The sequence below is a fragment of the Myotis daubentonii genome, chromosome 2 (genome assembly GCF_963259705.1).
Source record: "Myotis daubentonii chromosome 2, mMyoDau2.1, whole genome shotgun sequence".
In the NCBI taxonomy this organism is placed as follows: domain Eukaryota; kingdom Metazoa; phylum Chordata; class Mammalia; order Chiroptera; family Vespertilionidae; genus Myotis; species Myotis daubentonii.
Genome location: NC_081841.1, coordinates 42,209,412 through 42,230,146, shown reverse-complemented (window position 1 = coordinate 42,230,146; position 20,735 = coordinate 42,209,412). Strand labels below are relative to the sequence as shown.

At 41.5% G+C, this 20,735-nt stretch overlaps 1 protein-coding gene across 1 annotated transcript in view; it reads right to left on the bottom strand.

Annotated features, from left to right (window-relative positions):
• REDIC1 (regulator of DNA class I crossover intermediates 1) overlaps positions 1-20,414 on the bottom strand; it is a 65,489-nt gene extending 45,075 nt beyond the window's left edge. Inside the window, exons 1-3 of the mRNA XM_059681136.1 lie at positions 20,208-20,414; positions 6,705-6,709; positions 4,815-4,854 (exon numbers count right to left, since the gene is read on the bottom strand). Of these exons, the coding sequence (XP_059537119.1) occupies positions 4,815-4,854; positions 6,705-6,709; positions 20,208-20,414 (252 nt within the window). The remainder of the gene's footprint in view (positions 1-4,814; positions 4,855-6,704; positions 6,710-20,207) is intronic.
• Between the last annotated feature and the right edge of the window lie 321 nt (positions 20,415-20,735).

Sequence of the window (20,735 nt, the reverse complement as noted above, 5' to 3'; positions counted from 1 at the left end):
CAACCAGTTATAATCTTTCTTTTGTTAAATGAATGCCTTTAAAACAGAACTTTATAAAGTTATTCCCAGGTATCAAAAGATTAAAAATTATGTGAGTGTAGAAAGTTTAAAAAGTCTTATAAAACAAATCTAACAGGCTAAAAATTTGTTTTTCTACAAGGTATGTTATCCTACTGACATAAAAGCCTTAAAGATATGCACAGCTGAGGGCAATTAAAAGTCAACTGAAAAGAGGAAAAGAAAAAGAAGCCTATGGGGGCGTTTAATAAGGCAGCGGTTCTCAACCTGTGGGTTGTGACCCCTTTGGGGGTTGAATGACCCTTTCACAGGGGTCGCCTAAGACCATCGAAAAACACATATATAATTACATATTGTTTTTGTGATTAATCACTATGCTTTAATTATGTTCAATTTGTAACAATGAAAATACATCCTGCATATCAGATATTTACATTATGATTCATAACAGTAGCAAAATTATAGTTATGAAGTAGCAACGAAAATAATTTTATGGTTGGGGGTCACCACAACATGAGGAACTGTATTAAAGGGTCGCGGCATTAGGAAGGTTGAGAATCACTGCTATAAGGGGTCAATGGGAGGCAAAAGGGACATATGTAATACTTTCAACAATAAATATTTAAAAAAAAGAAAAAGCCTGTGAGAATTAATCTTTAGCCAAAGCCAATTTAATTCCCTTTGTTATTCCTCCATGACTTCCACATTTTTTAAAACCAGACTTGCATATAATTATCATTTTCATCCAGTATTTCTTTTTTTCTTGGTTGTTTGAACTATAATTATTCTTCCTTATCTTCATTCTTTTTTTTCAGATTACATCTTTAACCCACCAAGTTCAAAGGCATTTATTTGTTTAAAATTCATTTACAGAGCAACTATTATATATTAGACACTAAAAAACAAATTGTGGAAACATCTTCTCTTCCATCAAATACTCACAATACAATACCATAAACATGGATTATAAATGTGAGATATCAAAAGTAAAAAAAGCCCAATGTGGCAAAAAATTTAATGCAAAAGGTAGTATCACTTTTCTAAGAAGTTAAGGTTCTTTCACAGTAACATTTCAAAATATTGTTAATTATAATAGACTTTTAAGATTGTAAATACTGTAAGATCTGTAAGAGACTTGCCAGCTATCAAGCAAAAAAGTAAATGTCACATTGTTATGCAAAATTAACCATAGATAAAAGGTACCTATTTATATTTCACTAGAGGCCCCATGCACGAATTCATGCACAAGCAGAGTCCCTTGGCCTGGCCAACAATCAGGGTCGTCTCGCCCAGTCCCAGTCAGGGCCGATTGGAGCCAGCTGGCCAGGGAGGAGGGACCGCGGGAGGTTGGCTGGCCACAGGAGGTTGGCTGTGGAAGTGCACTGATCACCACGCAGCAGCTCCTGTGTTGAGTGTCTGCCCCCTGGTGGTTAGTGCATGTCATAGAGACCAGTCATTCGGTCGACTGGTTGTAACAGTTGCTTAGGTTTTTATATATATAGATTTGAGTGATGTGAAACCCCAACTTGGATTAAAATTTCTTTAAAAGCATTACACTATATAGTTCAGCAATAAAATGACAGGACCTTTGGAATGTAAATATCCCCCTTCACCGTCCCCACTCCCCAAGCCCTTGAAAAAATGACTATGGCTATTATAATTGACTAGAGGCCCGGTGCACAAAATCTTGTGCACTCAGGGGGGAAGGAGGTCCCTCAGCCCGGCCTGTGCCCTCTCGCAGTCTGGGACCCCTCAGGGAATGACCACCTGCTGGCTTAGGCCCGCTCCCTGGGGGATTGGGCCTAAGATGGCAATCAGACATTCCTCTGGCAGCCCGACAGCCCTCAGGGGATGTCCACTTGCCAGCGGGGAGCAGGCCGAAACTGCAATCGGACATCCTTAGTGCTGCTGAGGAGGCAGGAGAGGATCCCACCACCACCGCTGTACTGGAAGCCATCAGCCTGGCTTGTGGCTGAGCATATTTCCTCCCATGTGAGAGCGCCCTGACCACCAGAGGGCAGCTCCTGCATTGAGCGTCTGCCCCTAGTTGTCAGTGTGTGTCATAGTGACCAGTCATTCCCAGTCCTTCTGCTGTTAGGGTCAGTTTGCATATTACCCTTTTACTATATAGGATAGAGGTCTGGTGCATGGGTGGGGGCCGGCTGGTTTGACCTGAAGGGTGTCCCAGTCAGGGTGGGGGTCCCGCTTGGGTTCCTGGCCAGCCTGGATGAGGGGATGATGGCTGTTTGCAGCTGGTCACACCCCCTTCGGGGGGGGGGGGGTCCCCACTGGGGTGCCTGGCCAGTCTGGGTGAGGGGCTGAGGGCCGTTTTCAGGTTGGCAGGTGACTGAAGCTCCCAACCTCTCCTTTTTTTATTTTTTTTTTATTCTAGGATTTATTTACCTTCTATAGCTGTCACTGGAGCTGAGAGCCAGCTCCAGCTCTGAGGCTCGGCTCCAGCTCTGAGACCTCGGCTGCTGAAAGCAGGTCTCTGGGTTTGTTTGGCTTCTATAATTGAAACACTGTTTCAGCTCCAGCTCTGAGGCCCGGCTGGCTGAAAGCAGGTTTCTGGGGTTTGTTTAGCTTCTATAATTGCAACTTTGTTTCTTAAAGTGCAGCTCAGAGGCCGGCAGTGGCAGGCGGGGAACCTTGGCTTCCTCCATCACTGGAGCAAGCAAGCCTCCTGTTCGCTTCACCTGCCTGGCTGCCAGCCGCCATCTTGGTTGGCAGTTAATTTGCATATCACCCTGATTAGCCAATGGGAAGCGTGTCAGAGGTACGGTTAATTACCATGTTTGTCTATTATTAGATAGGATGTATCAATTATAAGAAAAAAATAAAGGAAATGAAAAACTGTGTAGGAGATGATAGCATATTAAAGCAAATTGGACTGAAAAATATCCTTGAAATGGCACAATATGAAATTCAATTTTGACATTAGTAAGAGCTGTATAGTATAATGGATTGAGAAGCAAATGGGAGATAAGAGTGAAGGGGCATAGCAAGAAAGAGAAAGGATCCAGAGAGGGTTTTACTTGTTTTAATAGAAGAGAACTGAAATACCAATAGAAAGCCTCCAGTTGACAGGGAATGGTAGGAGATGGGTGAAGATGTGAAGTAGTTTACAGAACTGGTGGTAGAAACTCAGATAATTCTCATCCATTAGCTGCTATTTCCTCTGAGATATGAGACAAGGGTATCTACTGAGTTTAAAGGGATAGAGAATGGGGTTGGGAAGAGGTTTGGGGAAGCAATATGAAATTTTCAAAGAATAGGAAAGTGACATGACTAGAGAATAACACTTGGGGAAAGAATCATGTCTTTCCCTTGCTTATAAATATTCAAAAGAATGGTCCAAATAGAGTAAAATTATTTTTAAAAAATAGTCTGGGGACAGATTACATTCTTAGTATATTTATTATTGAATGCCTATGTTACTGCTAGACACAGTTCAAAGCACAGGATATGATCAAAAGTAATAAGATCTCTCTTTTCATTAATGGAAGGGGAGGAGAACAGAGTTAAAAAAAAGAAGCAAGAAAATTTCATATTATGAAAAGAGTGATGAATAAAAGAGGGTACAAGAGAATGGGTACTGGAGGGTGGAAAAGTTTTAGATGTAGTGAGTGATTAGAGAAACCAATCTAAGAGGAGATACTTTAGCTGAGACACAATTGTTGACAAGGCACACATGCAAATATCTTGAGGGAGAATATTATAGAAGAAAAGAAGAAGAGTAACAGAAAGAGGGCAGTGTGGCTGAAATACAATGAACAATAGGGCAAGTGGTAAGAAATGAGGTCAGAGAAGCAGGCAGGGTGCAGATTCTTCAGGTCACTGCAAGCTATGGCTCAACAGATTTTACTCTTTAAAAGCAATGAAAAGCAATTGAGGCTTTTAAGCCAGGGAATGATAAATTGTGATTTGTGCTTTTAAAAAATCATACTAACCACTATGTGAAGAACAGGCCAAAAGGTGTAAAAGATAAAGCAGAAAAAGTTGATAACTTCAACTAAACAAAATTAAAAACTCTCCTCAAAGACAGAATTAAGTAAAAGTAAAAGCCACATGCCCTGACCGGTTTGGCTCAGTGGATAGAGCGTCGGCCTGCGGACTGAAGGGTCCCAGGTTCCATTCCGGTCAAGGGCATGTACCTTGGTTGCGGGCACACCTCCAGTAGGAGGTGTGCAGTTGATAGATTTCCACTATTGTAACATTACTTAGGTGTGCCACATTTTGTTTAACCATTTTACTGCTAAATGACATTTGGATGATCCCCTCCCCTGCCTTTTCCTTTCTCTCTTCTTTTCTATCTCTCTCTCTTTTTTTGTTTGCTACTTAACAACAATGATCCAAACAAGTTTGTACCTGTCTCAAAGTGCACATATGGAAGAATTTCTCTCAATATATACTGCTCAGATGTAAGGTAGTTACATGCTCAACTTCACTATGTAATACAATCAATGTAATTAAAAACTTAAAAAGTAGGATTTAGGTTATAAGGCCATTATATTGCTCGAGGCAATAAATGATGATGATTTGAATCAGGATGCTAATAGGTAATGAGAAGTGATCAGACTTGGGATATATGTTACAACTAAAATGACAAGAATCAACAATGATCCTTAAGTTTCTACCTGAGCAATATAGGTGGATAATCTAGCTATCTATGAAGAGGGAAAGACTAAAGGAAGATGGTTTTACAATTTCACTTAGAAGAATTTATAAACCTGGAAAAAATGCTTCAAAAGATCACTTTTCTCATAAAGCTAACACAAAAATAAATGTTTTTTTACCTTTTGCTTTCTCTTTTCTTGCTTGAGCAGAACCCTGGCCCTGAAAAGAGAAAGAGAAAAATATAACAATTAAAGAAGTGGTCTCTAAAATAACTGTCACTTCAGCTGAATTGAAGAATTGGAATTACAACTAAAAGTGCAGTAGTAAAAAAATATTTTTAAGTGTAGTCATAATTATATTATTTCTGAAAAGAAACTATGACAATGTTGTTAAATATGCATAGTGTATAATATTCCACATAATTTTCTTAGAAAATCCAACAATAAAATAGATTATAGACATGATAAATAATTAAACATAAAATAAGTATGGATTATAAAATAAATATAAGCAAAAAGAAATCAATGATTAAAAAGGATACATCACTGAAATATTCTCATCTGATACCAATATTTTTGGTCAACACTGCTATTTTTTTCACTGTTCTTTGTATTTAATATTATATTAAAAAACAGGGAATAGAGAGAGAAAACCTAAATATAGGATATAAGGAAATGTTAAATTTTTCATTACAGCAACTTTAGTTACATTAATATATCAGTTATTTGTACTTGAAATGTCATATCTTCTTTAAAAAATAGCTAGTTATTATGGACGTCTTTCACAACTAAGATTTTTGTGCCAAACACTGCATTGAATCACAATGATAGTACAGTATTTAATGGTTATAAAACATTTGCTCTATTTGTAATAGAATGCTATAAATATAAGTAGATCTGCTCAAAATATATTTTGAACATACATAAAACTAAGGTCTCAAATTCAAGATCTGTGCAAAAATTTAAAGTAAAATGATAAAATTTTCTTAGCTATATGAGATTATATAACAAAAATAATAATTGCTAATGAGTATCATGTCTTGCACCACTTCAGATACATCAGGTACTTTATATGTACAAGCTCATTTAATCATCACAGCAACTCTATAGGGCAGGTTGTATTTTTATCCCCATTTTAGTGATTTAAGACACAGAGAGGTCCAGTAACTAGCCCACAGTTACACTAAGTGGTAGAGCCCAGATTCAAACCCAAGAATTCTAATTTTGAAGTTTTTAACCAGTGCAGTATACTACTTTCTAAGTATGTGAACTGTGACTATACAAAGCTGTTCGTTTTTTTCAAATGGCTTTCATAAGCTACACGAATATGAGTTACTTTACTGAATACTTCCAGACTCTCCCCTTACTGAACTCTAACATATTTCCTAATAGCTATGTCTTAACTGACCATTTTGAGTTCACTGCACAAAGAATTTGGTATATTCAGCTCCATGTAGCATCAGAAGTGAACTATTGGCATTCAAAATTTGTTTTTTAAAAAAGGAAATAAATTACATTTCATTGATTTGTCAAATGCTAAGTCTAGAGTGGACCTTAGAATTTAGTTTATTCTCCATCATAAACCTTAGGCATAGAAAGCAAAGTGACTTTGCAAAGTTCAGAAATATAAAAAGTATGGCGGAGCCAGCAATAACATTAATTAATCCAGATTTCAAAGATAATAAATATCAATTCTATAAGCAGTTCCCACATTATAAAGCTCAGTAGAATGAGGAACATACCAAAGTCTAAATAGTCTTCATATATGTATAATTCAAGTGACTTTACTTAAGGCTGATTTTCCAATGTCCAGGACACTCATGGCTCTCTCCAAATTCTATGTACTACATCATCCCTATTTCTACGTGCCTAAAAAAAATTAGGAATTCAAGACCAACTGCCAGATCAGCCTACTTGTCACACCACAGTGAAAGTGAAAAAGGATCCTGACTTGTAAGTCAAAGGTAATTTTTTAAACAGAACATTTTCAATTATTATTAAGGCAACCAATGCTACTAACTTGTACTATATGTCTAACTGTTTTTATTGAATATAGCCAGTCTCAATTACCTGCACTACAAAAGGAGACAACATCAGTTAAAATTATATTAGTTACAAGAAATTGGAAGCATTTTTGTCTAATTTAAACAGAAAATAAACGTACTAAAAGGAAATTGGGCCCTAGCTGGTTTTTCTCAGTGGGTAGAGCGTCAGCCTATGGACTGAAGGGTCCCGGGTTCGATTTCGGTCAAGGGCACATGCCTGGGTTGCGGGCCTGATCCCCAGTATAGGGTGTGCAGGAGGCAGCCGATCAACAATTCTCTCTCATCATTGATGTTCCTATGTTTCTCTCCCTCTCCCTTCCTCTCTGAAATCAATAAAAAATATTTTTAAAAAAAGGAAATTAGGAAGCCAACAGACTTACCAAGGAAGCTGAGGAAGCAGATTTGGCAACTGGCAAAAAAAAAAAAAAAAAAAAAAAAAAGAGGGGGGGGTGAGTCTAGAGAGCTGTGGGGTCCAAGTCAAACTTCTGCCATAATTAGTTTCTAAAGTTACCAATGCTGGCACTGGTGAACTCTGAACACCACCAAATGCATCACCCACTCCTGGGCAGTGAATACCTTCCCTGGCATCATTGGCATTTCTGTCCCTGAAAATGCAATCCTATTCCAGCTCCTGCAGCTGGCTGCAACTACAAAAGATGCTCTGCAGCCCCTATTTCTTTGGGGCACTAACTTCCTTGTATGTGCATGAGAGAGAGAAAATGTGTGTGTGTGTGTGTGTGTGTGTGTGTGTGTGTGTGGGTGGGTGGGTGGGTGTGGGTGTGTGTGGTGTGTGTGAGAGAGAGAAAATGTGCGTGTGTGTGTCTGAGAGAGAGAGAGAGAGAGAGAGAGAGAGAGAGAGAGAGAGAGAGAGACCTTGCCTGTGAGCTTCTTATACACACCAGAAAAAGTTTTAACTTTGTGTTCCACGTAGTTCTCCTGTGCTTTATATATATGAACCTTTATGACACAGCTGCCATCCAATTTCATGCGGATTCTCTTGCCCACGATTTCACTTTGGAAAACCAACTCCTGTAGGATGGTGTTGCGCACAGCAATCAGAGTGCAGCTCCTGTGACATTTTATCTTATATTTTGTAAGGCTTTTTGGAGTTGGCTTAGACAGAATTCTCCTCTGTGCAATAAAGACCTGCTTCACACTGAACTTTTTCTCCAATTCTCATAGTAGCCAGACTTGGATTTTTCTGGAAATATTTCAGTTTGGAACAGGAACAAAATTATAATAGCTTTCCAACTGCCATCAACTTCTATTTCAGTGAATTCAAAGGTAGGGCAGTGGTATTCATCCAATCAAAAGAGCTAAAAGACTAAAGAATGAAAAATAATAAAGATAGCTTAGGGAACTTATGGGAAACATCAGACAGACCAATATACACATTATAAGGGTCCCAAAAAAAGGATAATTGAAAACTTCCCTAATCTGATAAAAGTAACAGACATCCAGATCCAAGAAGCCCATAAAGGACCAGATAAGAGGATACAAACACCAAGACACATCATAATTATTTTTCAAAGTTAAAGACAAGGAAAGAAGCTTAAAAGCTGCAAAAGAAAAGCAATGTATTACATATAAGAGAACCCCCATAATCATAAGCAAAGTTTTTAGCAGAAACGTTTCTGGCCAGAAGAGAGTGGCATAACATTCAAAATGCTGAAAGAAAAAACCTGCCAAACAAAAATACTCTACTTAACAAAGTTGTCCTTCAGAATTGAAAGAGAGTTTTCTAGTCAAACAAAAGCTGAAGGAGTTCATCACCACTAGACCAGCTTTGCCATAAATGTTAAAAGGGAGTTCTTTAAAATGAAATAAAAGGATACTAATCAGTAACAGGAAAACATATGAAAGTATAAAACTCACCGATAAAGGTAAATATATAATTAAATTCAAAGCACTCTAAGAAAATGGTGGTGGGTAAATACCTTATAATTATGTTATGAAGGTTATAGACAAGATTACTAAAAAAACAATAAAAACCACAAAACTATACCCACAGTAATTTGATAATGGCCTACCCAATGAAAATGATGCAAACTGTGACATCAAAACATAAAAGGTGGGATTGAGAGAGCTTCGATATGGGTTTGAAATTAATTATTATTAGCTTCAAATAGACTGTTTAAATTTTTATGTAAGACCCATGATAACCACAAAGTAAAAGCCTAGGGTAGATAAACAAAAGAGAAAGAGAAAGGAATCAAAGCATAACACTACAGAAAATCATCAAATCTCAAAGGAAGAGGGCAAGAGAATAAGAAAGGATCAGAAGAATTACAAAAAACAATTAACAAAATGGCAATAGTAAGACCATACAGATCGATAATTACTTTAAATGTAAAAGGCCTCAATTCACCAATCAAAAGATATAAAGTTGCTGAATGGATTAAAAAAATATGGCTGAAATGTTTTTTTTTTAAATATATTTTATTGATTTTTACAGAGAGGAAGGGAGAGGGATAGAGAGTTAGAAACATCGATGAGAAACATTGATCAGCTGCCTCCTGTACACCCCTTACTGGGGATGTGCCCACAACCAAGGTACATGCCCTTGACTGGAATCGAACCCAGGACCCTTCAGTCCGCAGGCCAACACTCTATCCACTGAGCCAAACTGGTAAGGGCTGGCCGAAATATTTGTTGCCTACAAGAAACTCACCTCAGGTTTAAGGATATGTACAGATTAAAAGTAAAGGGATGGAAAGAGATATTCTATGCAAATAGAAACCAAAAAAAGCTGGGGTTGCTTTACTTAAATCAGATAAAAATCTACATTAAGCCAAAGACTGTAATAAGAGACTAAGAAAGTCATTATATAATGATAAAGGCATCAATTCACCAAGAGGATATATTATAAATATGTATGCACGCAATAATGGAGTACCTTAATATATAAAGCAAATAGAAACAAAGCTGAAGGATGAGATAGACAGCATTACAATCAGCAGGAGACTTCAATAACCCAGTTCAACTACGCATTGATTATTATGATACTGTGACATATAAGAAGAAATATATATTTGGTCATTATCCCCAATCCTGGCACAGAGCTCCTAAAACCCATGGAATTTCCTAAATGAGAGAAGGAAAGGTATGTTACGTTAATGAGGTGACTTTGGGAACACAGCTAGGATGGGGCTGGTTGCCAAGAGAATCAAGCCCCCTAAGAGGGGAGAGGAACTGGAGGTTGTATCAGTTGCTAATGGCCAATAATTTAATCGATCATGCCTGGGTGATGGAGCGTCTATAAAATCCAGGTTGGTGAACATATGGAAATTTGGGGAAGGGACACACCTGAAGAGTTCATGGAAGTTCCATATCCTTTCGCCATATCTTGCCCTATGTTTCTCTTCCAACTGGCTGTTCCTAAGTTATACGCTTTTAAAATAAACCTGCAATCTAGTAAGTCAAAAGTTTCTCTGAGTTCTGTGAACTCCTCTAGTAAATTAATTGAACCCAAGGAGAGGGTTATGGAAACTCCAATCTATAGCTGGTTGGTCAGAAGCACAGGTGACATTCTGGACTTGCAATTGGTGATTGAAGTTGGGGCAGGGAGAGGGTGGGTTGAGAGAGTCTGGCAAGACTGAGCCCTCAACCTGTGGAATATAACACTACCTACAGTAGATACTGTCAGAATTGAGGTGAATTGTAGGGCGCCAAGCTGGTGTTGAAGAATTGCTTGTTGTGGAAAAAAAACAAATACACACATCAGAATGGGAATCAGAATCATCCAGATATAAAAGCAATATGGAAACACTGAACTTAATCTATACATTAGGTCAGATGGACTTAATACACATTTACAGAACATTTCATACACTAGCATTATAACACACATTCTTCTCAAGCACACAGAAAACATTCTCCAAGATGGATCATATATTAATCCACAAAACAAGTCTTAATACATTTAAGAAGGCTGAAATCATATTGAGCATCTTGTTCAATTACATACAACGGTATAAAATAAAATAGAGAGGTATAAAGAGGTTAAGGGAGGGAAGAAAATGAAAGAAGGGAAGAAAAGGAAGAGAAGGAAAAGAGAGAGGGACAGAGAGAAAGAATTAAAACCATGCTGACTAGAGAAAAAGTATCAGGGCATTCTGCCTCTTGCTATTCTTTCTAGTAAGGAAATATTTAAAGGAAAATGCTAAAACAACCAAAAAAGAAAGACAAAGGCAATAAGATTGTCAAAGAAATATCAAAAACAACACTAATGTACATTTTACATGGAGTACACAGGAGATATTGAAACCACATTAGGAATTAAATACTATAGTTGTCATAAGCCTTACATTGTTAGTCTTAAATTGTTCTTGTTTCTTTTATTTTGCTTTTTAGTTTGCTGCTTAATTATTTTAGTGTCATGGTGCCAACCAAAATAAATAGTTTCCAGATTAAGATAATACTTTAAGTCGTTATTAAAAGTGAAAAATGTAAATAAAATTAATAACAAATGAAAAGCAGTATGTTATAGCTTGTGTTAGATTAAAGTTGATATTAACCTTACAACATCATTCTCTAACGTTCTAACTAGCAGACTTATTAAGATTCAGGACAGTAACTAGCCTAGAAAAAAGTACTTACATTGGCTTTGCACAAAACTAAAAAAGGTTTACCTGATGTGTTAGGAATAGTAATGATATATGTTAGAACAATATGGCTTTTAAATAAATTCTTTTAATACAAGAAAAGTGTTTTTAAAGATGTATGAATCACAAAAGGTGAGATATTCAGAAAAAAACACTCAAATCACTAAGGCAGAAATCTATCTAATACTCAGAATACAGAGCCTAATTAAAATAAGTTCTGAGAGACTACATTCTCAGTATTTTCACACCAAAAAAACAATGATTTACTGTTACAGGCTGTAATGATAAACATGAGCAGCCATCTCCTGAGTCCCACAGTGGAAGGTTTTAGAATGTGAATGAAACCCCAATATAAATGTATTGTCAAGCTACAATTAAAATTTTTAAACTTTATTTTCAATAATTAAACTCACTAAAAGCTTCAAAAGCTGAAGGGTTTTTCACTCCATTTATGGGATACTTTGAATAACAATTTCCAACTGGTTTTGAACAAAATGTCAACAAAATTTGGAAAACCTGCTTAGAAATACTGTATATTCAATAACAATATAGGACACACAGATTTTATAGAGTAATTTGTCAAAGATTCAAATGTTTATAAAATTTAATTAAGGAAAGGCAAAGAGAGAGAAATCTTATAACATGCCCAAGTATTCATTTTGTATTCAAAATTAATACTGTCTCAAATACATTATAATTCAATTACATTATTGTGCATATGTAAAACTGTTTAAAATTTTGACAATCTCAGCTTCTGTTTGTAAAATATTAAGCTTCTTTGGATGCAACTATGATAATAATATGTAATCCACAACCAATCCCAAGTCCATCGTGGCTATATAGGTTACATACTTCAGTAATAACCCTATTTTGCCCAATATTCTATGATTCACCAAATTTGTATTCATATTATCATTGCAGAAATACTTTTATCCACAATGTTCTTCTGTTGCATGTGTCAAATTATTATCTGTAGCAATACTCTCCTTAAAATAACTACTATATCTGAAAGTACTAGTAAATGATGATGCTTTTTCAATAGGCTTTTATCTTCAGACTAGAGGCCAGGTGCACAAAAATTTGTGCACTCGGGGGGGGGGGTCCCTCAGCCTGGCCTGTGCCCTCTCGCAGTCTGGGACCCCTCGGGAGATAACGACCTGCTGGCTTAGGCCTGCTCCCGGGTGGCAGAGGGCAGGCCCAATCCCTGGGTGCAACCCCTGGTCAGGCTCAGAGCAGGGCCGATTGGGAGGTTGGGGCACCGCCCCCTGTCACACTCAAGGCAGGGTCGATGGGAAGGTTGCGGCGCCACCCCTGTCACGCACAAAGCAGGGCCAATCAGGGGGTTGGGGAGCTGCCCCCTGTCACGCACAGAGCAGGGCCCATCAGGGGCGTTGGGGAGCTCCCCCCTGTCATGCACAGAGCAAGGCCCATCAGGGGGTTGGGGAGCTCCCCCCTGTCACTCACAGAGTAGGGCCGATAGGGGAGTTGGGGCATCGCCCCCTTCACACACAGAGCAGGGCGGATCAGGGGGTTGGGGCGCCACACACTGTCACACTCAGGGCAGGGCCGATGGGGAGGTTATGGCTCTACCCCATCACACACAGAACAGGGCCCGTGGGGGCGGGGGTTGGGGCGCCGCCCTCTATCACCCACAGAGAAGGGCCAATCAGGGGGTTGGGGCGCCGCCACTCTCACACTCAGGGCAGGGCCAATGGGGAGGTTATGGCTCTACCCCGTCACACACAGAGCAGGGACCATGGGGGGGCGGGGGGTTGGGGCGCTGCACCCTGTCACACAGAGAGCAGGGCCGATCAGGGGGGTGTGGCCCCTCCCCCTGTCACACACAGAGCCGCAGGGCGATCAGGGGGTTTGGGCGCTGCCCCCTGTCACGCTGATCTTGGTGCTGGGAGGCATATTACCCTTTTACTATATAGGATAGAGGCCTGGTGCATGGGTGGGTACTGGCTGGTTTGACCTGAAGGGTGTCCTGGATCAGGGTGGGCGTCCCCACTGGGGTGCCTGGCCAGCCTGGGTGAGGGGATGATGGCTGTTTCCAGCTGGTCACACACCCTTCAGGGTGGGGGTCCCCACTGGGGTGCCTGGCCAGTCTGGGTGAGGTGCTGAGGGCTGTTTTCAGGCTGGCGGGTGACTGAAGCTCCCAACCACTCCTTTTTTTCTTTTTTTTTTAAATTCTGGGCCAGCTTTAGCTCTGGCTCCAGCTCTGAGGCCTCTGCTGCTGAAAGCAGGTATCTGGTTTGTTTGGGTTCTATAATCGAGACACTGTATCAACTCCGGCTCTGAGATCCCGGCTAGCTGAAAGCAGGTTTCTGGGGTTTTGTTTAGCTTCTATATTTCTTACAATGTTTCAAACTGCAAGCTCAGAGGCCGGCAAGGCAGGCGGGGAACGTTGGAGTCCTCTGTCACTGAAGCAAGCAAGCCTCATGTTTGCTTCCAGCTGCCTGGCTGCCTGCACCATCTTGGCTGGCAGTTAATTTGCATATCGCCCTGATTAGACAATGGGAAGGGTAGTGGTCGTATGCCAATTACCATGTTTCTCTTTTATTAGATAGGATTGTCATGTGGTCAATGACTTAAGGATGGGAGACGCTAAATGTCAGCAAATGTTTTATGCACAAATTATAGGTTCATTATCAATTTCACTGAAAAACAAAATATCAGTACTTAATTTATCATTAAGCATTAGCTTTAATTTATTTGAGCTCCTTGCTGCCAAAAAGATAAAAATGAATTCCAGAACAACAAAAAGAGAGTTGTTGACAAAACCACTGTAGCAACAACACTCCCACTACTCTATGTACACTGACAGGACTAACTATGATTAGCCTCCATTTCTTGCAAATGTTTCATGTACGCCTAATCAAAAATTTCCCATGCTTCCTATTGACCTCACCCCCAGGCATGCTGGTTATACAAATCTCAGACTTTAGCTCTCAGTGGTACAAGTGGCCAACAGGAACAGCAGAACAAAATATTTCTCCCACCCTACCCACTGATTTAGTTGTCCCTAAGGGCTCATGTCCTCGCAAACTTTATTTTATCAGCAAGTGCCCTTCACACTGTCTTTAAAAGGAGCTACTAGTTATTTTTCACCTGGAAAGTGTCAGGATTATCATTGAATGTTTTAGATTTAACCACATTTTAAAATGAGAACTCTCTTCACTGCACTAATTCAGACCATAGCAAAGGTTAAAACAAAAACAGATGTTCATTGAACATACCTGGGCTCATTTAAATAGAACTACTAATGGTAGTTAGTATTTAGTTTAAAAAAAAAATTCCAAGACAAATGCTAACCTGAGCATGCCACTAGGAACACAGGCACAAACTATGAGTATCCCAGGCAAACTAGGATGATATTCACTGTGAATCTATCCCCATTTAACAGATGAAGAAGAGATGCATAAAGACAGAGGCTAACTTACTGTGCGAAGAATTTATTGTAAAGCTAATTATGCTTAAGTTTCAGATTCTACATTTATATATGCCCCTTTCAAGTCCTATACCTAATTTTGTAGTCACAATTTTGCATTTTTTTCCATAAAGAGGGCTGCTCATAACCCATGCATAGAGAGGTTTAATAATTAACCCAACTTCAGATAACACAGGATACCTAAAAAGTGAGTTAGGACTGATATTGATTTAATTTGGAGAATATATAGTTTTACCAGAAAATCAAAACATAACATTATTCGCCCCACCCCGGCAGAATCCTAACTGGTGTCACTATTTTGAAGTTTTTCCCTGCTATATTCCAACCTACATACCACTAACATCACAGTCATAAAATACCACTTTGTGTTACTTCCAAATTTGAATGACTCCTCAACAAATAACATCAAATTTCAACTTCTCTGTGTGGCTTTCAACCTCACCACCAAGCAGGCAGATACACACATCCTATCTAATAAAAGAGAAACATGGTAATTAGCGTACGTCTACTACCCTTCCCATTGGCTAATCAGGGTGATATGCAAATTAACTGCCAGCCAAGATGGCGGCCGGTAGCCAGGAAACTTGAAACTAACATGAGGCTTGCTTGCTTCAGTGACAGAGGCTTGCAACATTCCCCGCCTGCCTTGCCGGCCTCTGAGCTTTCAGTTTGAAACATTGTTACAAATATAGAAGCTAAACAAAACCCCAGAAACCTGCTTTCAGCCAGCCAGGATATCAGAGCTGGAGTTGAAACTGTTTCGATTATAGAACACAAACAAACCAGATACCTGCTTTCAGCAGTGGAGGTCTCATAGCTGGAGCCAAGCCTCAGAGTCAAAGCTGGCCCAGAATAAAAAAAAAAAAAAAAAAAAAAAAAGAGGAGCGGTTGGGAGCTTCAGTCACCCACCAGCCTGAAAACAGCCCTCAGCCCCTCACCAGACTGGCCAGGCACCCCAGTGGAGACCCCCACCCTGAAGGGTGTGTGACCAGCTGCAAACAGCCATCAGCCCCTCACCCAGGCTGGCCAGCACCCAAGCGGGACCCCCACCCTGATCCAGGACACCCTTCAAGGCAAACCAGCTGGCCCCCACCCGTGCACCAGGCCTCTATCCTATATAGTGAAAGGGTAATATGCCTCCCAGCACCGGGATCAGCAGAGCCGAGAGGCCTCCTGGCACCGGGATCATAGTGACAGGGGGCAGCGCCCTAACCCCCTGATCGCCCTGCGGCTCTGTGTGTGACAGGGGGTGGTGCCACAACCTCCCTAACCGCCCTGCTCTGTTCGTGACAGGGGAAGGCGCCCCAACACCCTGATCAGCCCTGCTCTGTGCCTGATAGGGGGAGCTCCCCAACCCCCTGATCCCCCTGAGGCTCTGTGTGTGACAGGGTGCGGCACCCCAACCCCTTGATTGGCCCTGCTCTGTGTGTGACAGGGTGCGGCACCCCAAACCCCTGATCGGCCCTGCTCTGTGATAGAGGGTGGCGCCCCAGCCTCCCCCCATGGGCCCTGCTCTGTGTGTGACAGGGGGCGGTGCCCCAACTCCCCTATCAGCCCTACTCTGTGTGTGACAGGGGGGAGCTCCCCAACCCCGATGGGCCCTGCTCTGTGTGTGACAGGGGGGAGCTCCCCAACCCCCTGATCGACCCTGCTCTGTGCGTGATAGAGTATGGAGCCCCAATCCCCCTGATGGGCCCTACTCTGTGAGTGACAGGGGTCAGCGCCCCAACCCCCGGATTGGCCCTGCTCTGTGCGTGACAGGGGGTGGCGCCGCAACCTCCCCATCGACCCTGCCTTGAGTGTGATGGGGGGTGGTGCCCCAACCCCCCAATCGGCCCTACCCTGAGCGTGACTCAGGGTGTCATCGCAACCTCCAGATCCGCCCTGCTCTGTGCATGACAGGGGGCTGCGCCCCAACTCCCCAATCGGCCCTGCTCTGAGCCCGACCAGGGGCTGCACCTAGGGATTGGGCCTGCCCTCTGCCACCCGGGAGCAGGCCTAAGCCAGCAGGTCGTTATCTCCCGAGGGGTCCCAGACTGAGAGAGGGCACAGGCCGGGCTGAGGGACCCCCCTCCCCACTGAGTGCACAAATTTTTGTGCACGGGGCCTCTAGTTGTAAAATATTTAAATATAATATTTAAATTATAAATATTTATGTTTATCTCCAACTTATCTCCAACTATTTATGTAATGTTTATTTTCTTCTTTCAACTTTGTTTTATCCTTGTTTCTGATTTGCCACTCAGCTCAAACTATATTCTATTACTCTTTTAAGAAATGTTCATTTTTTTAAGATTATTTTATTGATTTTTAGAGAGAGGAAGGGAGAGGGAGACAGAGAAGCATCAATCAACTGCCTCCTGCATACCCCCTACTAGGGATAGAACCCAAAACTGGGACATATGCCCTGACCAGGAATCCAACCAGCAACCTTTCAGTGCACCAGACAACACCCAACTGAAAGAGCCCCACTGGCCAGGGAGTACGTTCTACTATTGTTCACAATACCTATTTTTCAAATAATGTATTTTGGCTCCCAGTCTTAAACATTTTCAAACTTATTAGCATGTCATATTCCCTTCCACCCACCCAATAAACTATAATCTCTCAGAAAGAAACTAAATTTCAATTACTTTGTAATCTCACCTGGCACAGTAACTGATATATAGCACTCAATAAATATTTTGCACAAACGTTCTAGGCCTACATTTACAAATTCAAACCCCTCCCTCACCTAAATTTAAATAGGATTTTATCTGTCTTTCTTATGACATTGATTGCATTCGTCAGTCCAAGTTATAAAAATAAACTTAGCTAAATTTTAAAAAACTCTTATTATACTGCATGTATAATGCTGTATTTATAGACCTATAGTGGAGCTCATTCTGAATAGCACAATGTGGCCCAAAGACTGGTTACAATACAACTTTAGAATCTCCTTCCTCTCCTCTCTTCCTACCACCTTCCTGTCTGAGATGGCTATGAATTTGGTGAAATAAGTCACTGATCAATAAACAATGAAAATAAAAGAGAATATTTTCCAGATTAAAAAAAAATCAGTGCTTATTCCTGTGCTTTCTCAAATTTACACCTCAATCTGCTAATAGGTTATCAGTGATGACTTGTGAAAAGTACAAAACAATAATTAAAATGTCTAGGTCATCTCTAGCCAGTTTGGCTCAGTGGATAGAGCATTGGCCTATGGACTGAAGGGTCCCAGGTTAGATTCTGGTCAAGGGCACATGTCCGGCTTGTGGGCTCTATTCCCAGAGTGGGGGATTCAAGAGGCAGCCAATCAATGATTCTCTCTCATCATTCATGTTTCTATCTCTCTCCCTCTTTCTCTCTGAAATAAATAAAAATATATTCTTTAAAAAATGTCTACATCAATGATTCCCAGACAAGTAAAAAGAATTTTTTAAATTGATAAGATTGACATATGATTGATATTTTAATTTTGTCAAGAAATGTCTAAAAAAGGGAGGGACATTTAAACATTTTAAAAAGTAAGAATATGCTTTTAGAACAAAGAAAGAACAGACCATTAAATTGAAAAACCTAACATTATTACTGATTAGCAAGTTTCAGGGACAGTAGATTGGAAACAGGTACCATAGACACAGAAATTTGTCTCAGCTGAGACCAAACCTCTTTACCCTAAATGAGAATTTTTTGAAATGAAATGTTATATCTTGCAAACATGTCTACAAACCATAACACTAAAGTCAAACCACGTAAGTAATTTAAAGAGGAAAAAAAGGCACACTTGCTTACTCCCTTAGCCACCTGCCTTTCTCTTTCTCTCTCTTCCTCTCTCTCTCTCTCTCTCTCTCTCTCTCTCTCTCTCTCACACACACACACACACACACACACACACACACACACACACACGCGTGCGCGCCATTTTATGTATGACTGATAGAGTCCCTAAACTGAAAAGCAAGAAAAAAGCTTTTTACGCCAAGTTTGACAATTTCAACTATTAAGAACCTGTTTCTGCTGCTCTGTGGTGCTAGTTCTGAGCAATATTGCTATCCTTCAAGGCTTACTGTAATTTCCTGTTTCTCAGTCCTCTAAATACACACAGCCCTTTATTTGTACCATCGTCACAATACTTCTATCTCTATATAGCATAGTGCTTAAGCACATTGTTATCAAATCCTAACTCTGGCACTGATTAAACGGGTGACCTTGGGCAAGTCACTTAACTTTACTTACGGTGCTTCCATTTCCCCATCAGTAAAACATGGATAACATTTTTACATACCTCAGAGGGTTCTTGTTAAGAATAAAATGAGCTAATATACAAAAAGCACTTAGAACAGTGATTGTTATGCATACAAGTGCTGTTTAGCTATCTAGTATTATAGTCATTTACCTAATTCTAATCTCGCCATTCTACCATAGATCCCTTGTGTGGACCAAAATTGTATCATTTTATTTTCAGAATCCCCTCTTACAGCTTAATAATGCCCTAAACAGGCAGGCAAGTAAATAATATTGAATTAATTAATATTGAATGCTTTGGGGAAGCAGTTGTTCGAGGAAGCTTTGTAAATGTTTTCTGGTTACTTCACTTGTATGTATCAGGAACTATTATGTTCCCACCTTGTCTATATTAGGAATTATTATATTCCTAACTTGTTAATTCCAAAAGGTTCTCAAATATTTCAACTGAAAAACAAACCTAACAACAGAGGGGAATAAACAAGTACTCCAGGATGGTCTGGAATAGGAATTGAAATTTCTATTCTATAGTATCTCCAATCAGCTGCTAGTGATTACTAAGCACTGTCTAGGATTCTGAGACCCTTAGGGCAAGCATGTCAAACACAAAGGCTAACTCGGGCCAAATAAACAAGGTTTAAGTTTTGGGGGCCGCAAAAAAACAAAAGCTTCAATTTTCATAGATACGTAGGTTTACTTCGATAGAGACATGCTGAATACAAAGGGCTGAAATAAATGAGTAATTGTTAACATAAAATAATAGAACTGCTGTGCCCAGATTTCAAGATTCCCAAGACCCCCAGGGAGCCAGTCCGATGCAAAAGCAAAGAGTCCTTTTAATTCAAGCCAGCTTGCGCTCCCCATTCACCAGACTCACCGACACAATGGCAAGTCCAGTGGCCGAGAGAGCGAGGCCTGATGGGACAGGGGGTTTTATAGGGGGTGGAGTAAGGGCAGGAGAGCGGACTGTGGGCCCCGCCAATTGGCCAGGCGCGAGTCAGTGTCTCATTACACAGGATGTGGTCATAGTGATGGCGTGCATTTCCCTTGATTATTATTGGTTAGTCCAGAGAAATCCTGGGTGTGGCTAGCAGAGGCTTCTTCCTGGAAGGAGCACATGGCTCTGTCCAAAATGGAGGACCCAAGGCAAGATGGAGGGCACAGTCCCCGCCCAGGCTCCAGGGGCTAGTCCGATCGCCGGGGGGTCCAGCAGATCGACCAGTTCCAGCCCAGACAGGAAGTCCACATCCTCCGTCTCGTCCCCGGGGGCACCAGCGATCGCCTCCTCCTCCGTCTCCTCGGGCGAGGGCATGCGCCCCGCTCCACCGCCGCCGTTGCTGCGTGGGTCTGGTCCGGGGGGCAGTTGGCAGGTGGCGGCCCGCGCTGGGCTCCCACTGTGGGCCATGGAGTCGATGCCCGAGGCCGCCAGCAGCACGGCTAGGCCGTGCCTCATGGGGCCTGGCGGCCGGCCCACGCAGGCCCCAGCCCCTCTGACCGGGCCCTGAGGGCCCCATGGACCCCCAGCCCCTGTGCGGGCAAGCGGGGAGCTGGCCACGGGGGAAGGGAGGAAAGAGCCAGGCGGTGAGGCCTTCTCCTCCCACGACCTCCCAGTCGGTTGCCGCTTGGCCCCACCCCTCGGCCCGCCGCTGGCCTCGCAGCCGGTCCGGACACTCGGACCCGCTCCGGGGAGGCCACGCCCTATGGCGGGCGCGGAGGGGTTCCAGAGCCCAGCGGCCGGACTCCTCCTCCCGCACCGCCCGGAGAGGCGGCGGCG